The 13231-nt window shown below is 38.1% G+C and overlaps 1 protein-coding gene across 1 annotated transcript in view; it reads left to right on the top strand.

The window, feature by feature from the left end:
• Window positions 1-13231, top strand: part of CFAP99 (cilia and flagella associated protein 99) — a gene marked incomplete at both ends in the record, with an annotated part of 51751 nt that overhangs the window by 12873 nt on the left and 25647 nt on the right. Inside the window, 3 exons of the mRNA XM_084266853.1 lie at window positions 1361-1455; window positions 6966-7078; window positions 8899-9073. Of these exons, the coding sequence (XP_084122979.1) occupies window positions 1361-1455; window positions 6966-7078; window positions 8899-9073 (383 nt within the window). The remainder of the gene's footprint in view (window positions 1-1360; window positions 1456-6965; window positions 7079-8898; window positions 9074-13231) is intronic.

Raw genomic sequence — 13231 nt, 5'->3', positions numbered from 1 at the left:
GCAGTGCAAGTGAAGCCTGATTGATCAAGGTGAATACCATCAAACGAGAGGTAATACAAGGGCTCATGAACTTTACAGGCTCAGCGCTGACCGTGCCTCTTCCTGTATTGAACTGCATACTTGCCAGAGGGGGGTGCAAGAATCAGGTTTGGATTTCCTGGAGAAATTCACAATTTTAAAATGTGGGTTTATTCTAATTCAGAATAAAAACACGTTCTGCAAGCTTTCTGCAAAGTGGTCACTTGAAAGAAAAAAAAAAGAGAAATATTGGAAATTCTGTATTTTATGTTTAAATTTTTGTTATGTCTAATGTTGTTATGTATAATAAACTATGATTTTGGAATAGAATAATAAGAGCTATTCTCTCTGAAAGCATAGAACCCCAAATATGTTGAAAAATTCACTATCAAAACTTTATTTTATATCTCCTGTTCACATTATATTTTCTCAGAATAAGCTTGCTTACACTTGAAATTCTGGTTACATTAAGAGAGCTGTTTCCAACAATGTGATACTGTCAGGAATTCTTCAGTCATGTCTCTCAGGAGCCATCTGACTCCTTGCCTTGTTGCCAGACTAACACAGAATTTCACAGATGGAATATAGAGATATTTGTTGTATAAACTGGTACCACTGTCCAAAGAAACAAGCCACGCTTTTTCTCATCTCTGGCCACTCATTCTCACTTCTATGTCATATCTTCTCTTGAGTTAGAGCTTGTGTTTAGCAGCCATCCAGTAAACTGATCAAGAAAATGCTTCAGGTTAAAATTCACAATCTGTTTTAATTTGGCTGTGTGGGTGACTCTACTTGCCCAAGAGAAGAAACACCAGGAAGTAAAAGGAGAGGACAAGAACCAGCAATTAGGGGTTGACAGAGCTGCTTATTTTAGCAGTGATGTTGGCATAGTGAAATGACTGAAATCATGGCAAGATCTTACCTTTGGCCTTACAGTACTCCAAATGCTGCTATTGTCCATCTCCCAGTTTAGCAAAACAGATACTTGCAGGCATCAAAAGGACTTCAGATAACTACAGTTGTTTTACATATGTTATGTAAGTGACTAGATCCTCAGCTGTTAGGATTCCATAAAATTGTGTAGATTTGCATTAGCTTGGACCTGACCCAGGAAGAATCTATATGTACCATAGCACAGAGTCATGGTGCTAATAATGAATATAAGGTCAACTTTATAACTTCATATTACAGTTTCCCATTGTCAAGTGTTGTATTAACCAGTTGGAAAAACAATATTGACAAATATTTCAAGTAACAGTCTAAATCCTGGAGTATGCTGAGTCTAGGATATAGGTGTATTACAATTTCCTGCCACATTCTAAATTTATGTATCTTTTGATAGTTATTTGTTATCTGGCTACTTTTCAACTAGAAGAGCTCGGTTTTCAGCACTTCAGCAGAATTGTGAAATCTCTGGACACTGCAAAAATGCAAAAGGTAATGAAAGCACAAAAGAATTAAAAAAAAATAATGAATGTTCTGTTTGTTGTGTTTTATTAATGAGAATACTCTTCTCAACCTTTAGGATAATTTGAGAAATTAGTGTTATTTTCTGTTTAAAGTCAGAAATTAAATTAGTATTTTGTTATTACAAAACCCTACAATTTCATACTTATACTTAGTTACAATCTTTTATACGTATGCAGTGACTGTCTCATATCCAACGATTGATTTTAAGTGTATTTTATATAATCTGAGAAGGTAGAATAATCACAGGTTTTACAGTTCAAGTGACTTACAGTTGTCCCTCTAACTCTACTCACTCTTGGCACTGCTCATGTTCTTTCTTTTACTTTAGACAGGAGAATATTTTTTTTCATATGCAATGAATCTCTTGAAATTTGCAGTTCCTACTGATTAATGTTTTTTTTTATTTCCCTGAACAACCCACTACCACTTTGACCATAAAGCCTACTGTCCTTCAATCAGTTTTTCTCCTTCCCCAAAAACCAATTGCTGATTTGGAGCTATGCATGTACCTATTAACTCCTGCAACATACGTGCAAATGGCCAAACCATTGTTGCCAAATAGGAAGTTTGACAACAATGTTCTGCCTGACTTTTCCTCTCTAGAGTCACAAATTTGGGTTTCACTCCACTACTTCCTTGCTAATTTTCATTAAACTTGTAGAAATATAAATGTCTTCTGCTACTCTTTCAAGATGGTGGAAAGTGCTGGTTATCTTAAAAGCTATGTTGTAAAGAAGGGCAGAGGGATAAATTGAGTGCTTTCTCATAAGCCCTGTTTTCTTAGGAAAATAGGCTAAAAATTAAATTACTGGTGACACAGCATATGTAAACTTTGATCATCCAGATGTTTCAAAGCATAGTCCAAACACGGCATTTGAATAACAAATGTGAAATCCAAGAGAGAGGCAATTTTTAGTACTTTACTCAAAAAGCTAAGGTTTATGCTTATACTGATTACTTTGAATGTTTATGTGGATGCCAGTGTCTCTTTAACGAGTACTACTGCTCTGCAATATGTAGGGAGAGAGTAGGTTGGGCTGTCTGCAGAATGTTTTTTGGAAACACTTTGTTTTGATGGGCTTACTATAGAATGGTTTTTATTCCATTTGGAGGTAATAATTATATATTTCATTAACTGTTAGAACAGAGAGGTGGCTAGAAGAATTATTATAATCTGGTAGCCAGACAAATCACTCTATCTAAAATACTCTCCCAGCCCCTTCATCTGTAAACATCCTAGACACAAGCCCCTGGATTGGATGCATCTTGAGCTCATTCAGCTAGCAACACAATTTTCCCACTTCATGCCAGTTATCTCTTGTTGATTCCATTCACATAGCTTTGTATGGCTTAAGTGTCAGTGCCCTGATGTTCTATTTCAGATAATTTCCCTGTCCTTGTTTGGAATGACTCTTTTCCAGCAGGCAAGTGCTGCATTATGCAGTGGTACGCACCTGCTACTTTTTTTTTCTGTAGATGTAACTTTGTTTGCTTAAGTATCTTACCAGATCCTCATCACCATGGTACCTCGGTTTTCTCCTCTTGCGTTAGAAGAGATTCTTTGTCTCTGAAGTGATGTTAGATTATATTAATGCACCTGCAGCAGAAGATTTAGAAGCAGCATTTGGTACCCCCAGCAACAGAGAAAAAAACAGTAGAAGGCAGATCTGCAGCCTTAGCAACAAAAGTTGTCTGAAATTTGGGATTCTCCTTCAGGATGCTGACCTGTAGACTTTGTCTGATGGCTATTGTATCCAAGTTCAGTAGAGATGCAGAAAAAATATTCACAGATATTTACTTAGAATGGATTTACTTAAAATAAGAAATATTTTTTCTTCACAACGCAGGCTAAGTGGAGTTTCTTAATCACACAGATAAACTTCAATCAAGTGGGTAATCTCAATTAAATTAAATGGAGTATTCAGTTGAATAAGATCAATTTGTGTGAGTAAACCTCTTTCTTATAGGACTGCATGATGGAACCCATGCAAGTCAAAGTCACAGTGTTTCTCTGTGATTTGGTCATGCTCAAGTATTTTCATTTGGGCAGAATATCCTGGCAGAATAATAATGCTGCCTCACCAACCCATGTTCATCTGCTTGAACAGAAAATCGTAAGCTCTCATTCTGTAATGTTAAGAACACATGCAAAAATTCCTTATGGTCGTATAATTACAGAACCATAGGATAATACCCAATGAAGAAATTCTGGTATCTGCAAAGGAACATTACTACATAAGAACTGAATATTGTAATTGCTATTATGATGAGGTAGGAACTGTAGGACAAGATCAGCCTCATGGTGAATATGAGGGTAAAAAAAGTTGAAGTAGGTTTACACAATGGCAGAAGTACCTGAGACCATGATGGGACACTTTTCCCTACACCTCTACCTCAGGATCTTCAAAAGAGAGTTGCCCATTACAATTTATTCACAGGAATGCCTTCTTATGAGCTTCTTGCCCTCCTCTTCATTTCACTGTTGCAGTCCTACAGGTGGTTGATGTAGTTTTAATAAGAAGGAAAGATGCAGCAGATGAAGAGAGAACAGCAACCTCCTTGATTGCATTTGCTGCTACAGCAAATAGCTGTTGGTGCGTACAGCCAAAATAATGGCATTCTCAGGTAGCGGCTCATCTGTATAGTGAAACAGAACCTGCTGTTTCTTGCAGTTACTTCTTTAATTCAAGAGTCAAAAGCTTATGTTGTGAATACAAGGATTTAAACTCTGCAAACAACTACACAGGTGTAAAGATAATACCAGATGAGGAAACCCCTTTTTTCATTTGCTTTTTAGAATTCTGTACTATCCCATTGTGTAAAAATATGTTAAGAATATTAGCAGGGCATGTCCAAATTCTCAAAAGCAAGGTATTAATTCAGCCCACCTAGAAAAATGTGTTAGAAAACACTAATTATACACACTTGTCTTACTGCAGCCACAGTACATTAAAATAGTAAAAATGGGTACAATTAATTTCTGGTGTGATTCCACCACTTCGAGAAGGGAAATAAATTTTGGTTATCGTGCTCTGTGAGTAGTTAATATCCAAGACAGAGGAGTAAGCAGAATAATGCTGTTACCAAAATGACTGTCCAGTGACTTCTGTAACAAGACAGATGCTGGCAACATCCAAACAGAAATCAGTGAGATATTCTAGCTACATTTTGTTGCTATAAAAGCAATGACTGCTGATATTGGGGTTTCCACCTGTGTCACAAGTGGCCAAAGACAAAACAGCAATAGAAGGATTTTCCTCAGCAATTCAGTTCACAAAACACCGAAGTTTCTATTGTTAAGAAATGCAACATGCAGTGATTTCTAGAGTCTTTTTCTGCCCACATTCACCATCTGTGGGGTGCAGTATCAAAACCAAGATTGTGGGTTTGGTCAGGTTTTGGTCTAAAATGATGTCTGATAATCCTGCATTGTCATTTGCAATCCCTGGATTGCCCAGAGCACTGTTTCAGGGCTGCATTCAAAGCCTTCTCTAATATGACGCATATTGGGGTATATCCTTGCCATAGCATTTCTCTGAGGGCTGTGACTAGATGAGTACTAAAATACACATCACAGTATTGATATCTGATTACAGTTAACCATTCTCTGTACCTCACAGGAGTACTTCATAGCATTTATCAATCTCATAACCGCCCATTTCTCTTAATACAGTGTGAAATGTTAATAACCAGTACATAACTGGTGTTGCAGTAGGAAGCCTCAAGGGGTAATAGCCAGCTGTTAAATACACCTAGAAATCACTCATTGTGTGCCTTTATTATAGTTTCATCTGCCTTGAAGAGGTAGTTGAGTTGCAAGTACTTCATAAAAGATAGTTAGAGCAAATATTTAGAGAACTAGATGGAGGTCAGTCAGGGAGAGCTGAACCAGCAGTTCAGAGGCCTAGTTTCCCGTGACAATGTAGTAGACAACTGACTGGAGGCCCTGAGGACAGACTAGGCTGTAAGGGGAATACGAAGGGCACAAGAGAGGGAGGAGTTCAGCCTAGTGAAAGTTAGTGGAAGAAAACTGGAGAGTTTATGAATAATCACCTGCATTATTTCTACATTAATTTCTTCTGCTAGCTCTCTGAATACCTCTGAATATCTTCCTTTGGATGGTGTGTTGATATTCCAGCATCTGCCATTTTGCCATTTTGGGAAAGAGGAGTAGTTTCTAGACAGGAATGGGAATTCAAGGGGCCAGTATTCATTTAGTCCTTCAGTTGTTGGTCAGTCTTTTGACTCCACCAAAAGCAGAATAGATGAAAATAAGATTAAATTTACAGATTAATTCCTTGGAATATAGTCACATCAAGACTATATGTTTCAAGTTGCAGTCTTTCTACACCTATTGAACACCTGCAACAAAGACCTTGAGTCAAATCTGAATTGTTTATAGCCAATTTATTCACAAAGCCCAGAGCCACCTTGGGCCTGGCACCACATCTGAATTAAGCAGCTCCTTGGTAGTTCTCTAGAAGTAAAAACTTAATGCAAAGACCTGTATAGCTCTGCAGAACCAACCCAAGGTGGGGCTGATGCCAAGTCTGAATTAATAAGCTCTGCAGTCTCCATTCACAGCTTCTCAAGTGACTGCACTGTGCTTTCCAGTATGGCTCATAATGTCAATATTATTTAGTGTGCTTTTTTCTATTATCGGGATTATTTCAGCATGATACTTGTTTGTACTTTCGCTTCCAAGAATTTTAATGAAAAAGTTCAGATTCAAGTTTGGAATTTATATCCCTGTGAACAATGAGCACTGAATCTGAGTGCCATTTTTCGAGAGTCTGTTTCCAAAGGCCATATGAGCAGTTCAATTTTTAAAGAAAGGCTTTTGACCTTCTGGTGAACTCCAGGTAAATACAAGTTGCTGTTTCTCCAGCACATAGAGCCCTACAGTGTGTAAGTGTGCCACATTTCTGTTTTCTAGTTTAGTGGGTATAACCCAATTAATTGTATTTCAATAAAAGAAACCATATTGTACTCTGGTTACTATAGTTCTCAGCAGACACACACCCCCCCCCCCCGCCCAGTTCCCAGGGAGCTGAAAGGAATTTAAGTAATTAAGGTGCAGTGCCAGACCTGAGATGTTTCTGGACACCATGGATCATCTAGCTATAGGTAATCTGGAGTTGACTGTGGGTGTATTAGACTCTGAATAAAATCCTTTTAAATTGAATAAAACCTTTTGTTTCATGATGTTTGAAGCAAAATAAAGTTGTATCAACTCATCGCCACTAGAAATATTTTAGGATCTATTAGTGTTTCACAAAATAGGGCTGAAATATATGGAGCTGGCCTGTCAGAACTAAGAAGAGCTTACAAATATCAAGCACCTATGATATGCAATTACAGGGTAAAATACAAGCATGCTCTTCAGCGGTGTTTGTACTAAAAGTAACTACCTTTTTATAGCCTTATGTACACCGTACCTTCAGTAGTCAAATATAAAAGAAATTACCTATTATTAGTTTCTTAGATACTTCTTCAATGCCTTGTATTTGAACACATGGATAAAAGATGAATGGAGTCAGCTCTACGATTCACTATATGTAAAAGAGAACTGGATTGACCCACTGCTAAGGTAAGCAGTACTTCAGTAGCCTCTGGCCACCTCAAAGTTGAAAAGCTGGGGAAAGCTTCCCCTGAAAGTTTACTTTGCTGCTCACCTGTTCCTCCTATTGAAATCACTCAGAACCCTTCTTGTCTTGGAGAGACTGTAATAATCTGTTTTACTTACCCAAAGGGTCTCTCACAGAAGAGTCCTTTTGCAGCTGTTGTACATTTGTTTCTCAGCGCCCCTGAACAGATCAAACATCATCTCTGAAAAAAAACACAAACCCAAAAACAAAAATAAGAGAAGGTTCAAATTATCTTACAGAGTTAGACTTGTGCTTCAGAAGTCACTTCAACGTCTGTATGACATTAAGCATATGAAAGAAGATGTTTGACTTCCCCGAGTTTGGCTTTACGCAGAGACTTGTTTATGCTGATGGTCGTAAAATCCCTTCTGACCAAATCAGATAAGCATGTAGACAACTCTTATTTACACAACTGCAGCATCATTTAACAGTTAAGATACTCTGAGATGCCAGGTGTGTCCACGCATTGGTTAGGTGGTGATACAGTAGCATGACTGCCCTTGCTGAAGTGGAACATTTCCATGTGGAGAGACAGTAGCTCTGCAGCGTGTTGTGCCACTCTGCCTCTCCCATCCGTACTCAGGAAGGAGAAATCAGAGCTTGTGTTGGCACATCTACATGGCTGCAATCACACATCCTCCTCACTGCAGTGTACATTAACCCAGATGATGGCAAACACTGTTAAACAAAAGTGTGTTACAAGCAATGTCAGCCTGGAAAAGCACTTGCATCTAGTTCTAACTCATGTCAAAGTCAGTAGAATGAATTCTTTCATACAGCATAGATTATGCCAGATAAGCAAATGTATAGATCTGGCTTGCACTGCTCCAAATGCCACTGTAGTAATTCTCCTTATGACATACGCTTACAGTAGTATAAAGATGCATATTCACATGTATCCACATGCTTCTTATATGTACATATGCATAGAGAAAGATACTTATTCTATGGCTTGTTTCATTAACACTAAACTTATTGGGGCTGTCCTTCACATTCAGTGTAACAAACAGAAGTCACTTGCTAGCCTCATCCCATAATGACAACAGTAGCTAAGGTAATAGTCACATACAAGTTACTTTAAAATTGCATTGTCAGCTGCTTTTTAAGCCCTGGGAAGGCTCAATTGCATGTGTAATACCAAAGTGTAGCACACATACAGAGGGGGAATTACCGACATGAAGCTGTTGCCATAATTAGCTCTGTGATAACCTGTTTGTGTCATCTGGAATTCTGCACCTTCCTGTCACACCTTGGAAGAAGTCTGAACCTTCATACAAGCCAAACATAGAGAAACCAAGATCATCTTGGCTGCCCCACAGGGTTCATTTGCTAATTCAACTCCTTACATCTTTTTTTTTTTTTTTTAGTGAGAACTGCCTGTTCTGTGAGATTGAGTCAGGTGGTGAAAGTGGCAATACTCAGACCGGTGTTTGTTCATAGTCTCTTCAGCAAAGTATGCTAAGTGTGCACTTAGCTTATGGCAGCTGCTTTTCTGATTCATAGTCTGGTCCTGCTGCAAAATGAACTGGTGACATAGTTGCTTATTCAGTAAAAACTGGCTATTTCACCACGAGTAGTCTGAATGGATGAGCAGCTATTGAAGGGAAGTAACACAGTCCAGCTAAATCATGAGTACAGATTCATTTTTATTAAAACTGAATGGCATTAGAGAATTTGCACCAATGCCAAATCATATGTTGCATGTAAGTTTGTATGAAAGAAAAAAATGAAATAAAATTGAAAATTGTGTTTTTATTTGAAGATGGAAGCCCAAAATACAGCAACTGATTGAACAGCTCACAGATAAATTAAATAATCACACTACCACTGTCAAGACTTCGACAGTCACTCAGCCAAAGGAATTTAATTTGACTGTACCCAGACCACGTGCCATTCCTATACCTCTGCCAATACCAGTACTGGAAAAAAGGACACTGGTGAGTTTGTTTATGCTTTCAGAGACACTACAGTTCATGTCTGCTTGTGCACAAAATCATGGTAGGGGAGTTAATAACCTCTTTCAGAATAACTGTAGAAAATCTACAACCTTTGACAGATCATCAAGGATTTTTGCAATATTCTGTGTTACTGAGGGTCACATTTCTGAAACAAACCAAGCTAATTCTTTTCATTTCCTTGAATGTTGTGGAAGCAAATTGTAAGACAAAGAAGAAAGGGAGAAGATTCCTGCAGTTTTTTTGTGACTTTTGGAGGTAGAACTATACAATGGGTACAAAGTAATTTCAGCATTGATACAAGTGTCCTTGGGCTTGTAAGACCTTTGCTTTACAAAATGCACTGGAACAGGTAAGAAAGAAACATTCAAATGAAATTGTTTTATAAACTTGTACAGATTTTTTGGTAGATGAACTCTCATTAAAATAAATGGCAAAGAAATTCCACTGGAAGTGAGATGGACTCCAGGTTCAAAGCTGCTCCTAAACGGTGGAATTTTATTCCTTTATGTTTGTATTAACCTTGAACCTCTAAAATTAAGGGTTTTTTCAGTTTTAATTTATTGCTTACATATAAATGAGACTAGATTTATCTTTCAAATTCTATGCTTTTATTCTACTCATTGCCTGAAATTGTGATTCAGTTACACTGGCACAAGTCGGAGACACGCAGTTGGTTTTAAGTTAGCTCACAGGGGTAAGGCAAACCAAAAGGATCAGGCTGCTATGACTAACTTAATAAAGACTACAAAATCATCTATATTTAAATGCAGTGGGAAGTGAGCTGGGAAGTCATAGTTTTGGGCATTAGCTGCCACCTTGTATTAGCACTTCAGGTTTTAAATAATACATGTGTTGAATGCTCTTAGAAACCATTTACATCTTAGGATGGCAGAGTAATTTAATGGTAGCGTGTTATACAGTTAATGGGATTTTACATTGAAACAGCTTAATACCAGGCTCTGAAAAACTGCATTTAATAACTACTTAATCAGTATAGGAATGAGTCATATTGCTGTCATTTTAGTACCTTTATGCTGTGCAGCCCTTCTTGAATAAATTTGCTTTAATGCGGGTGCATTTACTGAATTCTGTTTGTGTTGCTAGGATTATACTAAGTTTGGTTTACATTCTGGCCAAGTCTGCAAATGTAAAAGCTTGTATGAATCTCACCCCATTAGCACAGTAGTGGCATATGTCGTGCTCGGCTCTGTACCTATCTCAGCAAATTAAGCTTCACTTTAATTTGCCGTATTTTTGCCAGTATCACTGTTTTAGATCCTGAAAGGAACAGAGGCTAGAAAGACAGCCCAGATGGCAAGAAAGAGTAAAGTCCCTTAGTTATTGGCTACTGCATGGTGGAGAGCTGTACATAACTGAGAGGAATGCACGGAAATAAAGCTCTTCCAGATTACATCCCATAATCTGCTGCAGAAATGGTCTCATCCGTTTTCTCACAAAGTTGTTCATTTTATGAGACACCCATTTTTTCACATGGTTCTCATGCATCTGTGACGGAACCTGCCGTGTGGCGTATTGGCAGGGCCTATTGTAGTCACAACAGCTACAGGCGTAGCTACCGCTCGACTTCGAAACAGCTGTATGAACTCATGTGGAGGCGCCTGGATTCTGAGCAATGGCTACTGATAACATTGCATCCCTGTGCTGACATTAGTTCATCCTGATTAATAGGATTATTATTTTAAGTATTTCTTTTAGATAGGTTGCATTACACTCTATGGTAGAGATAAAAGGGAAAGATGAGACGTATCACATACATTGAGTTGAGGAGCTGGGATAGGACAGCTGTCCTGCACACTGAACACACGCTTCCTTCACAACAGACCAGAGATGCGGGTTATTGCAGAAGGCCGTACTGATATGGGACTGTCCGTTCACCTTGTAAACTTGCCCTGGAGTAACATAGGCCTGGGAGGCCTCATTCATTGTCACAGAACCTCAGAAATAAAAGGTTGGAAAAGACCTGTAAGATCATCAAGTCCTATTGTCATACACATTCATCATCATAAACACTTGTCAGAAATAGGGGATACTAAGTGGAAAGGAAAAGCACTTCAGCTGTGAAATTTGATAATGAAACTTTTCATTCTAAATACTTGGTCTAAAGATTATAAATTCTTCTCTCCATGGTCCTTTGCACACAGGCACGTGGATGCACACGCAGGCACGCCCATGTGCACACACACATTCACAGATATAATTCTACAAAGGAAGATGAGTGCTTTAGATTAAAGATTGCAAAGGAAACAAACGGTGACTGGTGCTTAAACCTGATAACATGCAAAATGTTTTGAACACATTTCACTTCGTTGGAAATCTTGGCCTTGAGTTACAAATGAAATCTGTCCTTTCAATATCACTACTGCACTAGAATAAAAAGATTGTGCAATTATTTTACTTTTATGTTTTCTGTAAACCAATAATATAGTTAAAAATTAAGAGGCTGCACTGAGATGTTATTGTAACACCGTTCGGCCAAATTTACTGGGTTTTTTTTAAATATTTTCCCTACTATTTCAGCTGTGCTTCATGAATGGAGCTGCTTGCTTGATTGATTAAAATAATTAAATGGGTTAATTTGGCCGATACAGAGGATTTTGTTTGCAGATATATGGACCCAAAAATATCTTTATGATCTTGCACTATGTAAAAATAGCTCTTAATACAATAGCATTGCATTAACTTGCCCTTGTCCATCTCACAACAGTAACTTTAAAAGAAGAGTGTTGACTACCAAAGTTCAAGTGATCATTTTGTTCTTCCTTAAACTTCCTGTGGTATCTGTTCCCTAAATAAACCACTGGTAAATGATATCCAGAAAGTGTAAGTGAGCCTGACCACTAGCTGGAGAGGAAAAGCAAGGTTGGGGCTTACTCCCATCCACCTTTTCTTCACATTAGGATGACGTAGGCACAGTTTGGCCTTTTTGATCTTTCTATTGCTGGAATTTACATTTTACTTATAGTGACTTATCCTCTTCCAGCAACTAGGTAATTGCTGCACTGTCTATCTGTCTGATTAGTACTCATCACCGTGGTATCTGAGGGATAAATTACAAGGCTAAGATCATTTTTTGAAACAGAGCTGATGATTGAAAACTCTCCTTCTTAAATTACTTGGAGTAAGCATAGCAGTTTCTGAGGAGAGATTTTCAGCTTACACTGGCAGATGAGTTCAATTTTGCAGGTAAAGTACATGACTGGGAAGAAGAGTGAAATAAACTGATACTCACTGCCTGTGCAACCCTTTGCAAATCCTCTGGGCTTTAATTTCATCATCCATAAAGGCATAATAAAAATTCTTAGATATTGCTGGGCAACACTTCACTTAAAAAGCTCACAAAAATACTTGAGCAGTCTCACCGATGTATCGGTTGTTAGCTGCTTCTGTTTCTGCTTGCGCAACAAATGACAGCAAATAGCAAAGAAAGTACATCAGACCCATGAATTTTTCTAAGCATAGCTCTTTATATTGTCCAGTAAAGCTAGGTGGGGTCCCCATGTTCCATAACCTGACCTGCACTACAATACAGATTATAGATTTTATAGATTTTTCCCATATTAATTCTTGGAGTAATCCCATAACTTCTAATTGAGCTGGAGCATTTTTAGCAAGATAAATATTTAAGATGTCCAGTAAACTCAGCAGACTATCTCACTCACATAGGCAGGAGTCATACAGTCTTTTTTCAGAGTTTGCTTCTAAGCTATATTTATTGCTTAAGCAAATATTGAAATTCCCCAGAAGTTTCAGCCTAACTCAAAATGATACAGTCCCTTGTCTCCTGTTGATCCTTATGACAGCCAGACGGTAAGTCTTGCATAGTCCTTTGTCTGTAGCACTTTCTGGCATGTGAAGGCTTTCCCAACTCTTTGACTAACACTGGAAGGGCCCTCCCTGCCTCCTGGGAAGACTGCAGGGAAAGGGCAAGTGCAGCTGCTTGTTTTCTCCAACTCCCACCACTTCATCTCAAAGACTTCCTTCGTTACAATGAAGTTCCTGGGTATTTAATACATTTCAAAGGATTTCTCTTTCCTAAACTTCTTTGGAGTGTCTGAAAATTGTTGAAACTACTGCAAAGTATGCCAAAGAGCTCCAGAACTGAACTTTATTCAGCTA

This window comes from Gallinula chloropus (assembly GCF_964237585.1).
Source record: "Gallinula chloropus genome assembly, chromosome: 7".
Classification (NCBI taxonomy): domain Eukaryota; kingdom Metazoa; phylum Chordata; class Aves; order Gruiformes; family Rallidae; genus Gallinula; species Gallinula chloropus.
The sequence above is the reverse complement of the archived record's forward strand: the minus strand, read 5'-3'. Positions and strand labels throughout refer to the sequence as shown.